General features: G+C 38.6%; 1 protein-coding gene across 1 annotated transcript; it reads right to left on the minus strand.

The window, feature by feature from the left end:
• Positions 1 to 7,271: 7,271 nt before the first annotated feature.
• LOC128743648 (stress-activated protein kinase JNK-like) lies at positions 7,272 to 21,379 on the minus strand. The gene is made up of 4 exons (XM_053840265.1): positions 21,092 to 21,379; positions 8,572 to 8,702; positions 8,385 to 8,514; positions 7,272 to 8,314 (listed from the first exon to the last, which is right to left on the minus strand). The coding sequence occupies exons 2-4, from the start codon at positions 8,700 to 8,702 to the stop codon at positions 7,451 to 7,453; spliced, it is 1,125 nt and encodes a 374-aa protein (XP_053696240.1). The 5' UTR covers positions 21,092 to 21,379; the 3' UTR covers positions 7,272 to 7,450.
• Positions 21,380 to 22,820: the final 1,441 nt, after the last annotated feature.

The raw sequence follows: 22,820 nt of genomic DNA on the forward strand, positions 1-22,820 counted from the left end.
TGTCAAGTAGGTCTCGCTGTCCATTATGACCAGGACATTGCGCTTCGCCGGAAAGATGATTTTCACCAGCACCTTCCGTCACTCATTCTGGGTGATTGCCAGCTGCTCACATACGGCCGACCTCGACTGTCGCATCTGCATAAAAAATATCATTTTGGTTAGGTACTTCTTCATCGTTTGAACGGTTTCCCTGACCTCCGTGCCCAAGGCACGGAACGATAAGGCCACCTTGGTCTCGGTCTTCCTCTTCAACCTCCACCACCACATTATGAGCCAGAAATTAAAATTTCGGGACAAAAATATTTGCGGTTAAACAGCTTGTCTCAGCTCAATGTGGTCTTCGGCAACTTTTTGAATAAAAAATTGATGCATATTTTGAAGGGCTCGTCCAATATTTTAGCGTTACTTAAACAACAATTTAACTAATAACTTTTTGAGTAAACTTTCTTTCACTTTTTTGGTTTCAAAATATTAAAGATAAACCAATTTCAAGTAATTTTTCTGAAGATATGAAACTTCTACCTTCTACCCATTTTCAGCAATAGACCATTGTTTATAAACGACTCCTCAAATCACATTTCTTCTTGTAACATGTTTATTTTAACAGACAGCTCAATGTGATGTTTTAGACAACACATAAAGACATTTATACATAAAGGGGAATATTTTTGCTGAAGACCGTTTTGCTTTTTCTGCTTTTTATGACCATCCTATTCTCCCTTTCAGAAATCCCTTCTAGTCGCCCAGCCACTTGTACAACTGCCATCGTTCCAAATGTAAAACAAACATACCCCTTTACTCATTCGAACCTCATCCCCCTTTTAAGAAACCGTCTCGCTCTTTTGTCAACCCTTCTGCACTGATTCTTTTATGTCAAAAAACATGTGTGTCAAATTTGATGAAGAACCGTCCAGACGTTCCAAAGTTACAGCGAATCATTCATAGTCACGTTCCTCGTCCCACCTTACTGGCTCCTTCCCACTCAACTCTCCCTTCTGTCACGTAGTCAACTATGCTTCCGTTTTTCTCTCTGAAAATCCCGAAAATCCCGAAAATCCCTGGAAGTAAAACAAAACTTTTTTTCTATATATTCCTCCTCGGTGGATGCCCCTTTATAACTCCCCCCCGTTCACCCTTATAGTCCTCCCAGTACCCTGCACAACTGCAATCGAACAGGTGGCAAGGGAAACGCAACCCCTTTTACCTATTTGAACTACGCTCCTCCCCTTGTTAGGGACCACCCCCTCCCTCTTGGTCTACTTCCCTCACTGATCCATCCAGACGTATTGGAGTTGTGGCGGAACATACATATATTCACATTCACGTTTCTCGTGCACCCCTCCTTGTTGGCTCCCTTCCAGTCGACTGTCCCTTCTGTCGCGTAGGCCACTGTTTGCTCTGTAAAAATCCCTACAAAGGAAGAAAACTAAAGCCTTAATGCCTTTTTTCACATGTCCACTGTTAACCCCTGCTTTCCGTGTTTATGTCTCCAAGTCACCTGTGGCATCTACAATCGGTCTACGCTTCCTACTCCATTTTTTTTCATTTCGGTTCTTTTTTCCTTGTACTTTTCACCTGTTTTTTTTTGTTATCTTCATTCCTGTTTACAGTCGTTGCTGCTCTCTTTTTTCGTTCCAAGTTTTTGTACTTTTGTAATTTTTTTTTCTCGTTTTTTGTCTTCGGCTGTTCACCCGTTTCTTTTTACCGTTTCATGTTTTTATTTTCTTCCTTTACTGTCCTATTTTTCTGTTTTTGTTACATATTTCTTCTTTCATATTTCGTTTCCTCTATCGGTTTTCTTTTTTCTCTCCTTATTCTTCTTTTTTCTTTTGGTTGCTGTTGTTTTCTGTTCTGTATTCCTTCTCTTGTTCCGTTATCTCTGTCTTCCCGAGCAGGAGCGAAGGGCAAAATAATATATAAACAATATCAAACTGTGTTATAATGCTATATTTTATTACTGAATAGATATGGAGATACATTGATAACACATTTTGTTATTGAGTAGATATTTGAAACAGTTTAATAGTTTAAAGTTTAATAACTGATTTTGTTATCTTATCTTATTATGACCTTAAAATGACATTCGATGTATCTCAAAAAAAAATTGATTGATTAAAGAGGTTTCAGTTCATAAATATTTTATAGAATGATTTTTTAATATCTCATATGCTACTGCATTTGTTATTCAATACCTTAATAATACTAAAATATGATTTTCTAAACTCTGAATACAATCATGTTATTGCTTTGTTATTCAAATAACACAAGTAGTTATTCTTTTGGCCTTAATCTCTAATCTAATCTCACACTAACGCAGCCAATTCTGGAAGGCATCCTGGAAAATGACGATAACTTGAATCAATCATTTTTCTTGTCAACGGCCAGGCCAACTGCGCAGCATGTACCGCAGAGAGAATTCCAAGGAATCAAGTGGAACTAGAAAAAATACCTAATTCCATCAAACTCCTTGAAATCAAGGGAAGGAAGAAAGCGTGGACCTCCCGTACCAAACGCTTCCCATATACATAGATAATGATTTATTTACAGTCGTTGGGAGTATCTTTGCTAATAAGGGTTAAGTGATACTCGGGACCCTCAGGGATGAACTAATGGCATTTAGACCAGAAGCCAGGCTGCAATTGGCCAAGGATATAGCGCCTTATTTCGCTCTCTGAAAATAGATTAGTTTACCAAAAAATTAGTATAAATCATATAATACTTGAAATTAAAGTCGTGTGGTTTAATGGTTGCCTAAAACTACATTTGTAAGGTTAGGAACTGAAAACCGCACGACCCCGCACCTCCTAGCTTGGCTACTCAATTATACAAATTGAAGTATTTCCAGGTATGGCCACGTGGAGGCGCTAGGTAGGGGCTTGGGATGGCTAGAGCTATGTTGGGCGCTTCTTCCTAGTTGCCTTCCCCATTTCATACCCCAAGTAGTTATTCTTTTGGCCTTAAAGGAGCAAAATTTTGATATTATTTTTTGTTATTTTACCAACTATGTCAGCCAAAACAAGACCAAATTTTGATACGAGTTATTCGATTTACAACAACACATAGTGATATCATTTTGCTTTCCGCTTCTGCTCGGGTTCCTCGCTCACTTTTCCTTTTTTCTGTTCACTGTCATCTCTTTCTCTGTTCCTCTTGTTTTATTCTGCTACTTTTCACCCTTTTCAGCAGTCCTGAATTTTTCGATCCCAATTTTATAAAATAGACATTTTGGCCTTCCAATACTTTTTCTATTCCGAATTTCATTTGTCTGTTTCGGTCTTTCTCTCAATATGTCCTGCTGTTCGACTTTTTCGGTCACGTTCTGGTTTTCCTTTTCGTTTAATTCCTTTTGGGTTCTGCTTTTAGTTTTTTCTCTATTTTATTTTTTTTGTGTCCCATCCCATTACTCTTTTTCTGGTCTCATTTATTTATTCTCTCGCTTACGGGTTTTTCTCATTTTTCTCCCATTTTTTTCTCCTTTCTTGTCCAGTTTAGGTTACTTTTGTTCTCATTTTCCGTTCATCTTTTTCGGTTCAGTATTCTCGTTTTCCCTCTTTATCTCTCCTATTTGCTTCTTTTTCATTTATTTTTATTTCATTTATTTTCTGACATATTTTACCTCTTTTCTGTCCTGCATTTTCTCTTTTCGAGTCCTGTTTTCCCATTTCTTGTTTTTTCTCCTTTACTGTTCCGTTTTATTGGTTTTCGTTTCTACTTTCTATCTGTTTGCTTTTTTTCTCTAGGTATCCTTTTCCATGTCCCATTTTCCTGTTTCATTGTTTCGTTTTTCTTCGTTTGCTGCTCCATTTTTTCTCATTTTCGGTCCTGTTTTCCCTTGTATAACTCGTTTTTTTGTTATATTCTTTCTCGTTTGCAGTCTTTTTTCTTCTCTTTTTTCAATTTTTTGTTTCTGGTTTTTGTCATTTTCTAGCTTTTTATCCTTTTTTCTCGGTTTATGTCTTCTTCGGTTTCGTTTTTCACTTTTTGATGCCCCGTTTTTCGTCTTATCTGCTTTTTATTCTGTTTTGGACATCATTTTTTCCTCTTTTGTAATTGTGAATGGAGTGTTTGGTGAGAAAAATGATAAACTGAATGAAACTGGGAAATTACGATATCAAACCAATAATATTTTGGGTACCCAAGTGTTTTTGCAATAAAACTACCGGCGCACCCGTATATTAGACAGTCTCATATCTAATTTTGTCCAGTTTTAACCATTCCATACAGGTACACATACGCTCCCCTACCATCAAGAAGATAGACGGTATCAACTGTACAGTGGTAGTCGACTAAGCAGTTGGGTGCCGGTCATCGAAACGGCACGTTCAGTGTTATACCACACCGGATACTGTCTCGCTTTTCGCTCTTTTCCTGAGTCCTGAAATTTTCAGTCACGGTTTCTGTGTTTTTTGACCTTTTAACTCTTTTTCAATTCCGATTTTCGTTCGTTCGTATTTGGTTTTGTCTTCTATTCCAGTCTTCCTCCTAGTATGTCTTACTTTTCCACTTTTCCTGTCATGTTCTGGTTTTGTTTTACGTTTTATCCCTTTTGTTTTTTGTTTTCATTTTTTCTCTATTTAATTTTTTTCTGACGCGTTTCTTCCCTGGAATTAATGCGAGTGTCCTGTCTGTTTGTCTGTGCTTGGCACTTATGTTCCTTAACATAAGGGAATCAAAACTGAAGGGGTTGACAAGAGAGGGGGAGGAGTTCTTAACAGGGGGGAGGCCCTAACTCCAAGACGCCTGGATGGTTCTTTATCGAACTTGGCACGCATATTCGTTGACCTAAGAAAATCAGAACCGAAGGGATTGACGAAAGGGAGAGGGATTCATAACAGGGGGAGGCCCAAACTCCGAAGCGCCTGGACGGCTCTTCCTCAAACTTGGCACACATGTTCCTTGACAGAAGAGAGTCAGAAGGGGTTGACAAAAGGGGGGGGGGGGTTCATAACAGGAGGAGCCCCTAGCTCCGAAATGCCTGGACGGTTCTTCATCAAAATTGGCACACATGTTCCTTGACATAAGTGAATCAAAACTTAAGTTATGGCAAGTGGCTGGATTTCTGAAAGATGGAATACGGTGGCCATTAACAACGGGAATGTTATAAAACATAAAAAAGACTATTTGTCGATTTATACGGATTACCGAGAAGAAGACAGGTTTACAAGTGGCTGGCGGACAACATGAAGGAAACTGACAAAGGAAGTAGACAAGAAAAGCGTTTTGTTTCTTGCATTATGACAATTTTCGTTACAACACAGACAAACAGACGATACACTCGCGTTAATTCCTTCGACCAATCAAAAATCACTCATTTTTCAAAAATGCATGTTTAGCAACATGGCCACACCACGGCGCGCGGGTGTTGCTTCGAGTTTTCAGTATAAACCCATACAAATGTAAAAACCCTACAGAATAAAACCCTGCAAATGCAAGCTACTTCGCAACATGCATAACAGAGGGTGCTAGTGTGCAAGCAAAATGTGTAGGACGATGGTTTTTAAAGGATTTTCTTCTATGTGTCCTGTCAATTCGTCAGTGGTTACAATAACAGATGTACAAGTAACTGAGAGACAAAGGGGCCCCGAGTAAGATCGAGCAATCAACCAGTCAGATATAAAAAATTCGAGTCACGCTGTTTGACTAAAGGTAGAGGTATAGAGGTAAAGTCTTCAAGTAAAATAACAAAAACTCACTTAGTTTTTGAGGAAAACATCTAGAATTTAGATGATAACAATCGATAAACAAAACAAAGCCTTGAATATAAATTCCTTTGAGACTGGATCCTTGTTTACCGACAGACTTCACAGCAAGTTATTAGCACTGACGAACTGACATGACACATAGAAGAAAATTCTTCAAAAACCATCGTCCTACACATTTTGCTTGCACACTAGCGCCTTCTGCTATGCATGTTGCGGTTTAGCTTGCATTTACAGGGTTTCATACTGTAGGTTTTTTACATTTGTATGGTTTTATACTGGAAACTCGAAACAACACTCGAGCGCCGCGGTGTGACCATGTTGCGAAATATGCTTTTTTGAAAAAATGAGTGGTTTTTGATTGGACGATGGAATTAACGCGAGTGTCTCGTCTGTTTGGCTGTGTTATTAGCGTACAGGGCAATTACGAGGTTAATACAACAATCCTAGTGACTCTCGATTGACCGCCCAGCCGAGAGTTGAACATATGATGACTGGTATATTAGGCCAGTATATACATTTAAAGGGTTTCATGTTTGACCTGTAGGAATAATTCATTAATAAACTTTGGTAAATCTAAGCGAAATCTGCTGATATGGTAATGCTGCTTTTCTGGTGTCATCGGATTGATTGTGTGTTCACTTTCCGTTTTGCGTCCGTTTTTAAATTTAGTACAAAACGGATCAAATGGATAACCAGCCGTAAACTCCAACGCTACCATAAAGTATTAATTGTGCGCAGCCCTTAACTCTTTTATTTATACGGCCTAATGTAACTTTTTCAAACATTTTAATCGTAATTTTTTTCCCGCACCCGCAATCGGAAATGTTTGTGGCACTTTGGTTTTTGAATTATTGATTCACTACGTACTTCATTCTGGAGTCTAGTAAGGAAAATGCAATAGTTGTTCGCAGTAAATTGAAGTTTAAAAATATGGCTAACTGATGAATTATAGATACATATTCAGATACTAAGAAATAATAGAAAATGATCTAGTAAAAAGGCCAGGTCACGCCGCTAGATGGATCAATTCGGGTTTTAAGAGTATATGTAGCTGTTGTCTACAGATTGATGTGAAGAAAAAATCGACACATTTCGTAACAAAATTCGAAACAGTCTTCTTTCGAGTATTAATTACTAATTTCTCATGTTCGATTGTTCTTAAACCAGTACCCGTAGCAGAACGAAAATACAAAATACGCTTTTATTCATTGACAGTTTGTCTTCAACTGCAAACGTTACGTATAAAACCTCATAATTACCCATTCAAGTTAATGGTGCTAATTTTATTTTTATCTTATCTGAACTAATCGTTGATATTTGTACCCCTTACGATAAAGCTTTTGAAACAGTCGAAATGGTATTCGAAACTTTTTGCGAAAGAGTTAACTTTAGTGCAATGTATTGTGATGTCATTAGTTATTAAACGCTCGCAAATAAAATGCTGGTAATCAGAAGACTGTCGCCAGATTGGGGATGGACTAAATCGGATGAAGTTCGGAATGGTCTGTTTTTTTTTGTATAAAATCTTAAAGTACAATAATTTAAAACTATATTTGTACGAATCTTTGAAATAACATCAATCATAGTGCAAGCTAGCAGCATGCCACCGGTCTTGCCATTATCCTTGCCAGCTGACAGACGTTCATTTACTTCCACGACGCTAACATACATAGTAACAAGTAAAATCTATGGGAACCTTTCTTTAACAAACAAAAGAAGAACGATTAGCTACGGCGATTTCCTTTCAGTTAAACTGGAAACGTAGCGTTCTGAATTTCCTTAACCTCTCTGAACAGTAGCTTTCTCCACTCATCCATGGATAACATCTTATCATCGAGACTGTGATCGTACGGAAACTCTGCCTGGTTTGCTAACTCATCATCCCGTATCCATTCCTTTAGGTAGGGATGAGCCAGTGCTTCGTCTACCGTTATTCGTTCGAGCGGGTCGATAGTTAGCATCCGCTTTAGCAAATCGCGAGCATTGTCATTAGTCAGTACTTTAAAGCGAGGGACTCCTTTATGAAAAGCATCATCCGGAAAAAGCTTTGCAAAGTCAGCTGGAGGGTAAAAGGACAATCCGCTCATGTACTTTTGTGTTGACTTACTGGTTCGAGCAAGGAAACTGTCCGAGGGAGTTCCAATGGTCTTGATTATTCGATTCCACTGGTCCACATAGTCGGTTCCTGGCAAGAAAACTTCTCCAGTGATGAGCCCCGCAAACATACATCCGACGGCCCACATATCCACACCGGTATCGTAGTCCAAATTCAGCAGGACTTCGGGTGCTCGGTAGTGTCGCGTAACCACGTACTGGGTCATCATAAAGTTAGTCTCAAAACTTCGAGCTAAGCCAAAGTCAAGAATTCTCAGTGTGCAATCCTGTCGCACGACGATGTTGGTCGGTTTCAGGTCACGATGAATAATGCCGAGCCTGTGAAGGTGCCTGATGGCACTCACCAGCTGGTAGACCAGAAAGGATACTCGTTCGTGATCGGCCGTAGAAGTTCTCACATTGTTCAGGGTGCTGTCCATCAGCTCGGTAAACAGGTAGATATCGCGGAATGATTCGACCGAATTTTGTGGCGAAAAAGCGTGCAGCAGCTTAATGATCTGTAATGATAGCTCTAATTAGTCCGGTTTACAGCAGAAACCATTGCAACATCTTGAATCGGATACTCACGAATGGATGCTCAACCAATCGCATCAGTCTCATTTCCCGGTAGGCTCGCTTAGCATTGACTGGATCTTGGAATGTTCGGAGTAGTTTTTTGATTGCTACATGCTGTCCCGTTACGGTGTCATACGCAGCACTGAAAATAGTTGGGTTTACGTTTCATGGTTTTTGAATTGCTACCGAAGAAACTTACCACACAGCACCTTGAGCACCGAGTGCGAGTGGCGTCAGATGCTGGAATCTGTTGGGGACTGTGAATTCGGTGTTCACACCCATGGGATATCTGTTGCTGGGCCCTGCCCCGTGCGCCGGTGCTCGGTCCATCTAGAACAAAACCAAACAAAAAAAAATTAATATTACTATTTATAGAACGGATACTTTTGATTACTATTAGAAAAATCACATTTTTAAATACATATCAAAAATACACCACCCAAAAAAAAAGCTTACGAGTAACGTTCCGTGTCAATTTATCCAACTGATTATGTTATCGTAGCACAATAAATACTTTTCGCTACTGCGTAACGAGCTTAACAATTCACCGGCTGTAAAAAAAAGAAAACAACTACAGCGGGTACAGAGGTACATGATGCTATTTGCGGACACCTTATTCATCCACGCTCTGAGTCAGCGCACTAAACACGCTTCTCTGTTTACAATCGCGCACGTGATTTCGCAGAAACCCACGCGATAACGAACGATTCTCTCGAGCGCGGCACCACCGCTTGCAGGTGTTACACACCGCGGACGAACGAGATTCTCTAGGGAAGTTTCGTTTCTCTCTTCGATAATGCATATAATGCATATTAGTTAGAGGAGAGTCGTCATAAATCGAGTCAGCCACTTGACGGACGTCATCAACATGATCGTGACGTGTGATCGCGTTCGGGTTTTCCAAACGTTGCTCGATGCACACGCCTTCTTTATGGTCACGAACAGGCCTTTCTGAGCAAAGCGATTCATCATCTTCGACGACGCCGACCGTCGACGACGAACACGACGCCGGCGGTGATGACTGATGTTTCGAAGGGTTTCACGTCATCAATGCGGACTGGACTGGTTAAAATGAAATCATTTTTTTTTTTCAGCAATTGGCCCAGCACAGGAGGAGATGCGATGGGTGTGATCTCATCGAGCATGGAAGGGCACCGCTAGGCGAGCACCGGAAATGGAAGGTCACGGGTGGCATATCTGGCGCGAAATTGGTTCGATGGTCTGCGATTGTCAACGCTCGCTCTCGAGCAGGTTTGCGGTGTGCGTGCGATAGCATTCGCACCCGCTGCGATGAGTAAGCAATTCACAAATGATAAGTGTAAATGGAGTGTGACCGGAGTAGCCAACGGACTTTGGGTTGTCTGGAAAGTTTAGATTCCCTTAATTTATTATGTTTTCATCAATATTTACACTTAAATAGTAATCTGTTGCATATAGTAATACTTAAAGATCAATACTGCAAATTTATGTCTCTTTCGAGCATACCTTGAAAGTTGGTTTAATTTATAAAATTGCTGGTCTATTTTTTACCTAGCGGATTTGTCCTTATGTAGACCCCCTAGTGATGTTTCCTACTAGTGTACGATTATAAATTACCTTTTTACCATACTCGAAATATAGTTCCCAAAAAAATTAATCACAGCTTCAGGTTCTACATCGAATTGGTGTTATTGAAAAATATACAGTTACCCATATTATTAGTCACCTGCTAGTGAACTATAGCTGCAAATGAAACTTCAGTACTAAAAATAATAAGATAATTAAATAATCAGATAAACTGTTAAAGGATTTAAAGGATTAAAATCAAAACACAAAAAGCGCACACCCAGTCATTGCAGTCATTATCGATGATATCTTAGATTACAAGAAATAGATCCACCCGATAAACAAAAAAAGTTATCGATATTATCGTTCGTCTTTTATATAACTAATTCAGACCAACCTTGTGTTTTGCCTTGAACTTTGATGAGATCAGGCATTTAATTAATTTTTTATAACGGTACTGTTTACAATCGACGGAGGGAATGGTAGAAGAAAGCAATGAAACAAAGGTTTTTATAATATCTAAACAGAATGGGACAAGACGTGAAGGGGAAAAAGTGGATAGTTATGTAAGGGAGGGTCATTGAAGCAACGCTTATTAAGAAGTGTACCGTTCCTCTTTAGCCAAGTTGGGGAATCAAAGTTGCGGATGTGTTTTGTATTCCGGAGCTTGCTATGAACTTGACGTCCGTTCGTCGTTTCACTTCGTTGTCACATCATGTGACTGACATGTCACCAGCGTACTAAGGTATATCAACTCCTCCACTACTTTATATCGTTCCTCATCAAACTTCATCGCGGTACCAAAACTATTTGGACTCACACGTTCCCTGCCAGCAACCATGTACTTCATTTTGGAAGTGTTAATGATAAGTCCCACACTCGCTGCTTCCCGTTTAAAAAGCCTAAAGGCCTCTTTCACTGCTCACTGCAGTTCCAATGATATCGATGTCATCCGCAAAACCAAGAAGCATGTGAGATTAACGTGATGATAGTCCCGTTCCTTTTCACTTTTCCTCTTCGAATTGCATCTTCAGAGGCACTCCAGTTCATTCAACGTCACGAAAGCGGCTGAGGTCCCACCCGCTATTCTGACGCATGATTATGACCCATCAGGCATGGCACGAATCAGCGTAATTAGTTTCGTCGAAAAACCATGTTCTGGCATTATCTGCCACAGCTCATCGCGTTTGACTAAATCGTACGCCGCGTTAAAATCCACAGATAGATGGTGTGTCTGCAAGTTGGACTCCCGGAAATTGTCTAAACTGACGCAGGGTAAACATCTGATCCGTCGTGGAGCGACCCTCACGAAAACTAGCTTGGTACACGCCGGCGAAGGACATCGCTAACGGTTTCAAAGCTTCTTACAGGCAGAATTGAGTAATGTAATGCTTCGATAGTTTTTTCACTCGAGTAGATCTCCTGTTTTCTAAATGTGGCCAGAGGCTATGCTGGCGGAAATGAAATCCTTGTATGACAAGGAAACCTGGGAGCTAATGGACCTGCTCCCAGGAAGGAAAGCACTCAAGTTAAAATGGGTCTATAAGATTAAAACGAAGACAGACGGATAGCTGGAGGGATACAAAGCCCGACTTATCATCTAGGGTTATTAGGAAATGAAAGGAGTAGACTACCAGGAAACTTACGCGCCTGTGGTGAGGTATGCGACGGTCCGTTATCTAATGGTGTTGGTGTTGGTCAAGTTGGATTTGGAAGAGTGTTGTTGGATGCAGTTACTACGTTTCTTGAAGGAGATCTGGCTGATGAAGAAATCCATACGGAGCAACCCGAAAATTTTGCTGCAGACGATGGCATAGTTGGCCTATTTCTTGCACAAAGAACTAGGCCAAATATATCGTAGATAACCCAGGAGAAGCTCACTGAACAGCTACCAAACGTATTCTTCGATACCTCAAAGGAACAAAGGATCAAAAGTTCATGTACGGCCAAAGATAGCTCTTCGAAATTCAGAGGCTTTAGTGATGCAGGCTGGGGAAATGATGCTGAAACCAGAAAGTCTGTAACAGAATACGTATTTATACAAGCTGGAGGAGCAGGCGGATAGCGTCGAATTGTAGGTGACAAACAACTGTTGCCTTATCAACATTCAAAGCTGTAGCTCTTTCGGCTGCAACGCAAGTAGCTTTTGTGGTGGAGATCGTTCAAAGCTGAGCTTTTCGGAACCAATTTGCCGCTACCACCGTATCGCAATAACAGGAGTGCCATTTCCTAGCGGAAAAAAGGCGTTGGATACTCTGCAACAACGAAGCACATACATTTGCGTCATCATTTCGTCAAGGAAAAAGTTGAGAAGAAATCCAACGAGCCACGTTGAAACTGAATTGCAAGCTGCAGATGTGTTGACGAAAGCAGTTCGAACTAGTTCCCTATCCAAAACTACAAGAAGCAAGACGGCTACTAGAAGTCAAGAAAATTCATGGTTGTGGGACAATGTTAAAGTCAATAAACTTGTTATCATTCGTTCTACCGTTGCTATCGGAAGTCTCTGCAATATCATATTATTTTTTAATTCTTTCACAGGAAATATCATATGCTAAAGATGCCACTGTCCAGTCCCTTGGCGAATGTGGGCAGCGAGAGTGTCAATGACAGTATCTCTAGATTGAAATAACTAACTCTGGTTGGTTGACACTATTTTTCGTCAGACCAACAAGGGTTCATGGCAGGCCGTTCCGTGACAACGAATCTCCTAGACTTCACCTCGTTCCAACCTCGCATCACTGAGTTGGATTGGAACGTAAAATATGATATACAACGATTTCAAAGCAGCGTTTGAGCGCATCTATCACCGCATACTGCTCGGCAAAACGTTACATATAGGCGCCACGCAACAGTGTGTCACATAGCTACGCCTGAATTTGTCCGATAGGGCTCTGCAAGTGCAAGTCGGGTCAAAACTTTCGTCCCCATTCACAGATAAATCTGGTGTACCCCAAGGCAGTAACTTAGGACCACTTTGATTTATTTTATTCTTTGACGAAGATGCCTCTGCTTTTGACACTTGTTCCAGACTGGTTCCATATGATGATATTAAGATATATCATCATATTAATATATATTTAGATATAATATATGGACCAGTCAGTCATTGCAAGTTGAAAAATAACCATTAGCCAAGCCGTGTTTTCCATTAAAATGGATGGAGGCGCTTTGTTCAGTATTATTGCGGTGGTCTTTCGCACAATGAAATTCGTTAAGGTTGACTCTCCGAAACTATTGGCGCTATTGAATTTCCGTGCGTCACAAAGAACCAACCGCTTTCATCGCATTGAGTCTGGGCGTAATAAACCTATCGCATCCTGTGATAGGACATTTAGCCTCGTTGAGCAATCTTTTGAGTTTGGCGAACCTTCCAAAAGTCTAGGCAAATGGTGATAGGATCCAGTGTATTATAGAATAAGTTCTTCAATCAAAGTCTGATGGAATGTTGATAGAATCAAGAAATAATAAAAAAACAAAACTTTTCTGAAGGTTTTAACCTCTACCGGAAAATTTTTGAGGCTTAATTGGGTTAATCATTTTCAACTAATCAAGTATAAAAGTATCAATATTCGTAAATATATTTACATAAACTGTTATACCCTTATCACGACATGGTATTTTGTTCCGATTTCGAAATAGAGTGATTCCCCAATTTTATATCTATACCTATAAAAAAGGATTTCTGTCTGTCTGTCTGACTGTCCCTATGTTCCTCTTAGAATCAAAAACTACTGAACCGATCGGCGTGAAAATTTGCATGTAGGGGTTTTTGGGGCTACGGAAGGTTGTCTCGATGGCAAAAGACCCCTCTCCCCACTAAGAGGGGGGGGGGGGGCTCCCATACAAATTTATACCTATAAAAATGGATTTCTGTCTGTCTGCCCGAATGTTCCTTATAGAATCGAAAACTACTGAACCGATCGGCGTGAAAATTTTCATATAGGGGTTTTCGGGGCCAGGGTAGGTTGTTATGATGGTTAGAGACCCCTCCTCCCACTAAGAGGGTGGCTCCCATACAAATGAAATACAAATTTACTCATAACTCGAAAACTAATTAATCAAGTGGAACCATATTTGGCATGTGGTGGGTTTTGGAGGCAGGAATTTTTTTTAATGATGGTTTGAGACCCCTCACCCCTGTGGTAGGGGGATAGGGACTATCATACAAATAAAACAGAAATGTTTGCGTAACTCAAAAACTAATCAAACTCGAGAAATTTTAGACTCTTTCATAAAACATTAATCAATAACAAGACCACCAAAAACTATCAATAGTAACATTAGATAATTCTGCGCGAGACGGCCACAGGCCGCGAGTCGGGTAGATCCGTCGGAAGCGCCGTCCACTGCGGGGGCAGCCCCCGTAGAGATAACCTCTATCTAGGTTTATTTATTTTTCTAGATCTACCGATCTCTATTACTTTCCTTCAGTTGGGCACCCCTGCGAAAGGATACTTTCTACGAAAAGATTTTCCGTGAAATGGTACATCCCGCGTAAGGTTTTGCGCGAAATGGTATTCTGCTAAATTCTATATTCCACGTTATGGTCAACCAAGAATTGGTGTTCCGCAAAATGGTATTCGGCGAAATGGTTTATAATGATGGGGAATATTTAAATGCTTTCCGCTTTATTTTATCAGGCTAAGTAATGGGGGGGTTGTTTTCTACTTTACTGTGAGGAAAATCTGTATATTAAAACACCCATGAACTCCCCAGAAACTTGCAAAACTCAAGATTGTGACAAAGGTCATCCGAGATTCACGATTTATGTACAACACAGTTTAATTTGTGGCAATACGAAGTTTGTCGGGTCAGCTAGTGCAAAATAAAGAGCAAAATTATGTCTTCTTGAAACGCTAAGCTACCACGCAATACCACGATTGACAATACTCGTGTATCACTTTATAATGTGCCTACATGCAGCTCCAAAAAAAATAATACTTATCCTCAGAACATCTTCTACGGCAGTCCAAATTCTGATTTTGGTCAAAACTTTTAGACCAAACAGAAAAGTATAACGCTTAGTCTGTTTTAGTCTCAATTATGAAGAGCAAGACAGTTGTTTTATAATTTCGGTGGAGTGGCAGATTTTTTTGACAAACAAAAGTTTTGAGAATAAAAACAAATGCAATAGTTTGAAAATCGATTATCGTTCTCCTCAATAGTTGGATTTTTGGTGTTTTATATCTGTAAAACCAACCAATCCATTTTGAACTAAAGTTGCTTTGATAATAGAGCAATATCCGGGGTGATTTTGTGGTTTGCTAACTCAGAGCTTGTTTAGAGCTATGATCTAGAGAAAATGAACAAGCAGTTGCTAGACTTCTGGTTCCTACCTACATTACATACACTTCGAGAGACTTCAGCGCTCAGAACCCTCAGAAGAAATCAGTTGAACAACATGTTAGGAACGAAAAATGTAATTTTCCAATTTTTAGTCAGGTACTGTAAGTAGAAAAATAACCATGCGTACTCTTTTCCATCGAAATCGATGGAGGCGCCTTGTTCAATGCAAAAATCTCCCTGAAATTCACTGTTATCTTTCTCGCTGTCGCGGTTGTTACACAATTGAAAAAGTTTTAACATAGCGCAGCGCATATAAGACTTGAACTGCTAACGGCTAACGAGCATTCTGTAACTTCAACGGCTCTTGAATTTTATACAAATCTAAAACACGTTCAAATATGTTCAATTATGTTGTAGAAAATTGATCGAGACTAACGGGATAATTATTTCACCTTTGCACAAATTGGATAATTTAGAGATATAAACTCGGTGAACTGTAAAACTTCTACTTATCACTAACATCACGACTACAACATGATAATGTTGCATTTTATTTTTTTGTCCCTTCACATTTCGAAAGTTTTTGAAGGGGGGTTAAGCCTAAATGTGTTTTACATTCAGTGTCGAAATAAGCACAAGCACATCATTTTATTGAGCAGAGCGATGAAAAAAGTAGTTTTCTGGCTTAGTTAGAAGGAGCACCAATTACGCGAGATTCGCATATTGAAATTCATTTTCATCTGAAGCAGCACCGTTGCGCTTCCAAAAAATAACTTCAATCAGTGTCAGTGAAACGAGTTTCCCTTCATCATGACGATCGTTTTTAAAGTTTCATTTGTACTTTTCTGTAGAAATTTAGCAACTTTAAAACGAATTGAATTTGATTAACATTTCCTACAATGTAATGCATATTATAATTATCCTAGTGAATATCGACAAATCGTGCCTCACATTCAGTCGTCGTCACTTACTACCCAAGTAACACACAAAACAAGTTAGAAACTAATATTCGTGGAAAGTAGTGGCTTAAGAGTACTATAAACGTACTTTGAAAACATATGCCGTTATTATTAAGGTTTTGAGATGTTTTTTGATAACATGACTTTATTTGACAGCTCATATCAAATGAATAATGTTTGTTTTGTCAACATGTCAACACGAAGTTTTTATTATGTCTCTATTACTAAATTTAAACTACTGGAAGAACAAGTTGTAGCTTATGCTATAGTAACGTTTTAAATTGGTATGAAATAACCTGATACATACTTCTTTCAATACTTGTTTCATTAGACTTCAATTTTTTGCGCTTTTCAGGTAATAGAGAAGTTCTGATATATGTAATATTATACTGTTCTATAACAAGCTGTGTTGCTTGGGTAATAAATACATTGCTTTTTAATTCGGAATTTTCCGGAGCAGTGAGATCCAGATTATCGAATCGTTAGATTATTGGGTCTCGGATTAGCAGGGGGATACTGTATTTGCATATTCAATTTAATTTAGTTTAGCAATAACTACAAAGCATGAATATATATTTTTGTATGCGTGAATTAATTCCGATGTCATTGCTTTAGCATTTAATTCTGAAAAATTATTAAGAAAAATGCTGCCAGTTGAAACTTAAGCTTCCTGATCGCCGTTTGAAGTTGAGTAAGTATTTGACATACCTAGCGAAGTGAGCTAACGAAGAAAATCGAGCTGTTTGTGGACTATTTCCATAATGTGTTAATTTTGTCGATTTCTCTAGGCAATTATTTTAAATCACCGCAGTGAGTAGATTTGCTTGAACTTATTTAATCAGTTCTATTTTCAATTTCGTTTGTCCAAATTTGGTATAACACTGATCTAGAAAAAGTCCACCGTAGCAGGTGTCTTTACAAAATTGTAATTCTAGTGCCCGTATAAGTTTTGTTTTGTAGACATTCTAAGCAAATTTTAAGGGAAATTATTGTTCCGTTATTTGTTGCGTGATTGCATTTAATGAAAATGGGACAACTTTCAAAAATAAGAAATTCTCCTCAATGGTAACCACCTGAATATTGCTCATAAGGGTCGGAAAATGTGTAATTGAAGATTTAACCAAATATATTTGAATAAAGGTCAAAAGTTCTAGCTATAAAGGAAGACCTGGTAAACATTTAGAACAATAGTTCGTATCTATAAATTAATTTCTTGAAAGATTTTAGAAAATCGACGGCTTTCTCAATCAAAAAATTGGCGATAATAATTTGGACCTCAACTTGAAGGAAGTCAGAGTAACGCTTCAGCGCTACTTAATTTAGCTGTGAATAACCTACTGCCAAACTCGGGTTCAAGTCGTTGTTATGAAGCTTAATCTTCATTTTAGATCGAGTCATAATACAGGGATACCTCGATATAAGACAATTATTAATTTCGAAAAGTTGTCTTATATCGAAATTGTCTTATATCGAAACATGATTTTTTCAAAAAAAAAAAACTATTTATTATTGTTTAGGTTATGAGTTTTTTTAAATTTTTAGGGTTATTTTGAAATAATTAACATCTTCATGGCGCCGTTTTTGGAATGGAAAATTAGCTCTTATATCATTACCAGCTATGTCAAAGGGATTGTCTTATATCGAGATTGTTTTATAACGAGGTTGTCTTATATCGAGGTATCCCTGTATTGGGCTCGATCTCTAGGGCTGTAAAATGACAAAATTTATTGACAAAATCATGACAACCTACTTAATTTACTCAAATATGTTGGAACGTAACGCCACACGCTAGCGTCAAAGAGTTGAAGATGTCACGAATTTATCTTTTTAGCTTTGAGCTAGATAGAGACTTTAGTCTTATCACAAAATTAGTGATACATTAGGCCGTATGAATAAAACAGTTTACTTTGTTTTTCCCGTAGAAATCTTATGGGAGAGTTTGCTCTAACTCTTTTATTCATACGGCTTCATGAGAAAAAATAGGGCTTAAACTGGAATCCAGCTCTTAACCATCTGCTCAAGAATAGAGTAGAAGAATCATTTACAATTTTGAGTAAAATTTCCTGAATTTTGAGCCCGATTATCCAGAGTAAAGATAAACAAGTTATTACATTTAAAAATCGTAACAGCGACAATAATAAATCGCATATAGGGCACGGGAGGGTATTAAGCCCATTAAGCGATGGCATCTATTTTTTCGGCCTAAGACCTAGTTCTAGTGGAAGAACAGGTGGTTTTGACGTTCTTCGAATAAAAAAATAGTAGATTACTTACAGTCTTGAGAAAATAGTTATAACATTTTAAAATTGTATGTCGGCAAAGTATTTTTATTGGCGAAAGAAAAAGCAAATAGGCTGAATTTAGAAACCTGCTGAAAATACCCTCCCGTACCCTACCTATTCTATTACGTTTTGGAGACACTGATAGGTATATAATTTAAATTTATTCATTTAAATTTTATTATTGGTTTTATTTTTTTTAACGAACGATAAAATTACGCATACGCATGGGAAATACCATAAAATGTAAACCTTATCTATAATTTACTTAGAACAATTGACCACCACTCCGTGAAAACACTATTTTAGTGTGATTAAATGAGTTACGTCTGAATCAGGCAGATTAATGCGCAAACAATCACAGCAAGCTGTGATTCATTCGTGCGGTGACTTTGTAACATTTTTCTGCTCTAATCATCTGTCTGTATAAGAAACAATTGAATGCTGTCGTGCATATATTTTCACTCTGCCGAAATTGTAAATTTTTACATGAAGTGTGGTGATTGTGATAATTTTTTCATTGTAAAACTGTCCGCAGCAGTAGTGAAATCGATTACGGCTACCGAAAAAGTTTAACTGTCAATTCAGATCTGGGAAAAAATATAATTAATAAGAAGAAAAAACAAGCGAGAAGAGTGGCAAAAATGCCCTATAATTTTCCCCAGCTCTGGTTGAGGTTTGATGAGTGCGGAAGTTCGACTGCTGAAATGTGGTTCGAACATTTTCAAATATGATTGGCACCCAATCGGAGGTAGTGTTTTGGACGTTCGTCAGAACGTGAGTGAATAATTATTTCGGAGCATTGTTTATCAGTCAAGCAATTAAACAGTGTTTCATTATCGTAGAGGGATTCACTAAGGCACAAATAATTCTATAAACTTGAATTTACATACGCGTTGTATTGTAATGAATAAGTGGAAAATCGGCATTTCATTAGTGAAATTGTGGCAGCAAAAGTGTGAAGTGTGTGTTTCCGCAACATTTGAGGATTGCAAAAATGTCCCTTGAAGTTTCCTTCAAGGCTATTGGGTGCTGAGTTTTGGCCATCTTTAAAAGGTAATGTAGCAAAATAGCTATGCCAAAATCTTTCTACTTTTTTTAAGAACCACAGGCGCGAAAAAATAAAAAAACGCGAGAAATTGCGCTTTTAGTCGTTTTTATTTCGATGATCGATAACAATAAGCAGTACCTAATTCTTAAAATTTTGACTAATATCAAAAGTGGTGAAAAATCACGCATAACTGCTAAGCGTTACGAGACAGTTTACACTGATCTGCACACACAGTGTGAAGTTTCAAAATGTGCATCAATCTATTGTACAGCCATCAATATAATCAAATACTTTTCCACGAAGCAAATTATTGTTCAGTTACTTAATCTTAGAATATTATATTTACTCCCATAGACCAACCTGTAGAATAGCAACTCAAAAGTATGATAAATCCGTACTTCGCATGGATATCAAATTATATTATAATGGAAATCGGTTTTACTTGCGACCTATTACAAAATGGTCGATTTATGGTTGGACTGCCTTAGAAGATTTTTAGACTGAAATCGCAATAAACCCTGATCAAGCCGCGTGCCATTGTTCTTCCATAAATGCAAAACGAAAACAATGTATCTATTGACTCCTTCTAAGCTTCATAATAAAATGTGTATCTAGTTTGAAATGTTTGTAGACATTTGTTGAAAACCGCTTTTTCTGTTTTAACCCTCTAACGGGTAAGGCCGTCTAGCGACTCCAGAGTCGCATACGAAATTTGTTTTGAATTGACAATATGCAAAATGTATTCAGAACAGATATTCTGACATTTTGATATTAATATCACAACATTATGACTATGCATTCAAAAGTTATCATTTGTCAAACAACAAAACTTTCTAAAATAATTAATGCGCGAATATTTCCTTTTTTACTTTTGATGAAAAAGCACATCTAGAACAAAATGATTGACCTTAAAATTTTTCTATGAGTAAATTTCATGCTTTATATCAATTTTGTAATGTATTTGAATTAAAAAAATATCTGGGTAGAGTGTTAGATATGAAAAACGAAAAAGAGAAATTGGACTTTTTCTAACCTGGCGCTTCTCCAGATAATTATTGTTGCATGAAAATCAAAACATAAGGTTCCTTTGAGTGTACTTTCATGATAAAACAATCATTAGCTTGATCGCATTGTTTTTACGATGTTGCCCGTTAGAGGGTTAAGGCCATCTTTTACGAGGAAAATAAAACTATTAATCGCTGTAGTATTGTTCACATTAAATATCCCAGCCGTGGTTGCCGTTTCTAAAATCATTAAACTTACAGCAATATCCATCACAGAATCGGAACTAAGCCAGTCGAAGCTATCAAAGATTTCAAACAATGTGGGATAAAAGAGCAACACAAAGATGATACTTCGATGACTAAAGCAATCGTTTGGAGGCTTTCATCCCATCCATGTCAAAGTCACTAGTCGGTCACAGTCAAATCTCCAAAAGAACACTTGACACCGCTTTGATCCTGATCGATTGTGTAACCTTCCTCCATTGTACAACAAAAGATAAGCAATCAATATTTGCAGGCGAAGGTATTCAAATTTTATACGACGTGCTTTGCCTTTCATTTCGTTTACAGTGACATGACTAAGATCACTCACCTCTAGTCAGCGCTCGGATTCTCTGCTGCTCGCTACTCTATCTTTCTAAGCCTCTCGGTCTCGCACTGCACTCGTCTCCTATCTAGTTGTTTTATATTCAAATTAGCGCCGGCAGTTCCAGCACTAAACAAAGAAACTCCACTATTTTTTATTTCGCACTAAGCTAGATAGGATATTCAACAAAAGCCCACTTCAATAGTTCTAAACAATAAACTTCTCTTTTCTCCCGCTGTCTCAAGGGTCAGTATTATAACAAAATTTGAACACAAAAACGGAATTTAAAAAAAATATATAGCAAAACTTGTCCGGACAACTTTTTAACTCGGTTATACGGACAGAGACGTCGAACGAACGACCCGCTTAGGCTGGAACAACTCGCTAGACTGAAGTTGTACTCTCCCGAAGAACGGAGACGCTGATGTGCTGCTGCTGCTGCTGCTCTGCGACTTGAGCTGTTGGTACACCCCCCGCGCATCTCCTGCCGGCCGGTCGGATGTGTCACGCGCGTCGCCCTTCCGTTCCGATCGCCGCTCCGATCCGGGCTATCGGGCGAAGAAAAGAAATAGTAGTAAATTCGCGCGAGTTTTTACGCGATGAATCATCTCTATGCGCAGCGCAGACATGCGTCTGTCTGAAGCGTCGTCGTCGTCGTGTTCTCAGCGAGAGCAAAGCTTAAGCCTACGACGGGGTGCTCTCCTGCTCAGGATTTACGGATCCGGCTTAGCGAGTTACTATTACTACACTATGATTACAGTTATAATTTTTTGTGCCTTTTCACAAGTCCTCTCAGCGCCAGCGGGGGTAGGAAATTATAGTGGGAAGAAGGTGTGCTGTTTTTGTTTCTTTCTCTAAGAGATTTTGTCAAATCGCTGGAGAGGCTTGAGTGCGGTGTGTGCTTTATGCTGTGAACACAAATGACTACGTACCCTTAGCCGAGGTGCGGGAGGAACAGTAAGAAAAATATAAGATCACGTAGGTTGCCTGTAGCATGTTTCGAAACGAGTTTGAAATTTATGCGCCGTCAATGGAAGCTTTGTTAACTCTCGTATGCCGCCGATTGGCGTGCAATTTTTAGCTGAACTGTAACTGGTGCGAGATTTACGTGATGTTCGAAAATATAATTGTTTTTGAAGTCTGCGAACTTTTATGAATTCTACAACCGCATGGAACAATTTGTTTTATTTTGTCTTTTAAAAACATTTTATTAATTTGAAAAACGTTTCACTTTCTTATTAGTTGTGTAAAATACTGATAGTCTACTAGTAAATTATTTGTTGTATTGCTATTATTTCTTGTATTACGGCATTACCAAAATGTACTGATCCAGAAACAGTTGCGACCACTGCTGCAAACAGTCATGATCAAAACATTCTAATGTGTCGATCATCACGCTTGTCTTATCCGACAAAAATTCGCTATGCAAGCAAACATTGACAATAACAGACAAGCACGATCATCATTGATCGTGGAACATAACTGCGTGGTCTTCTTCATGACGCTGTTATTTTTTAGCAAAGTAAATAGTCAGCGGTTCAAAGTCTAAATCAGATCTGCATAAAAAAATCGCAAAAAGCGGACGAATTTACCAGAGCACAGCTCCAGAAGTAAGATCTCCGACTCTGTTCTAATGTATCGAATATCCGGTAATTCAACAATTGAAGTGCACATTTACAGAACCTAACAGAGTTATGGCTAGGGAAGGCACGGAGCTAGTTATTATGTATAACAC

The sequence above is a fragment of the Sabethes cyaneus genome, chromosome 3 (genome assembly GCF_943734655.1).
Source record: "Sabethes cyaneus chromosome 3, idSabCyanKW18_F2, whole genome shotgun sequence".
NCBI lineage: Eukaryota > Metazoa > Arthropoda > Insecta > Diptera > Culicidae > Sabethes > Sabethes cyaneus.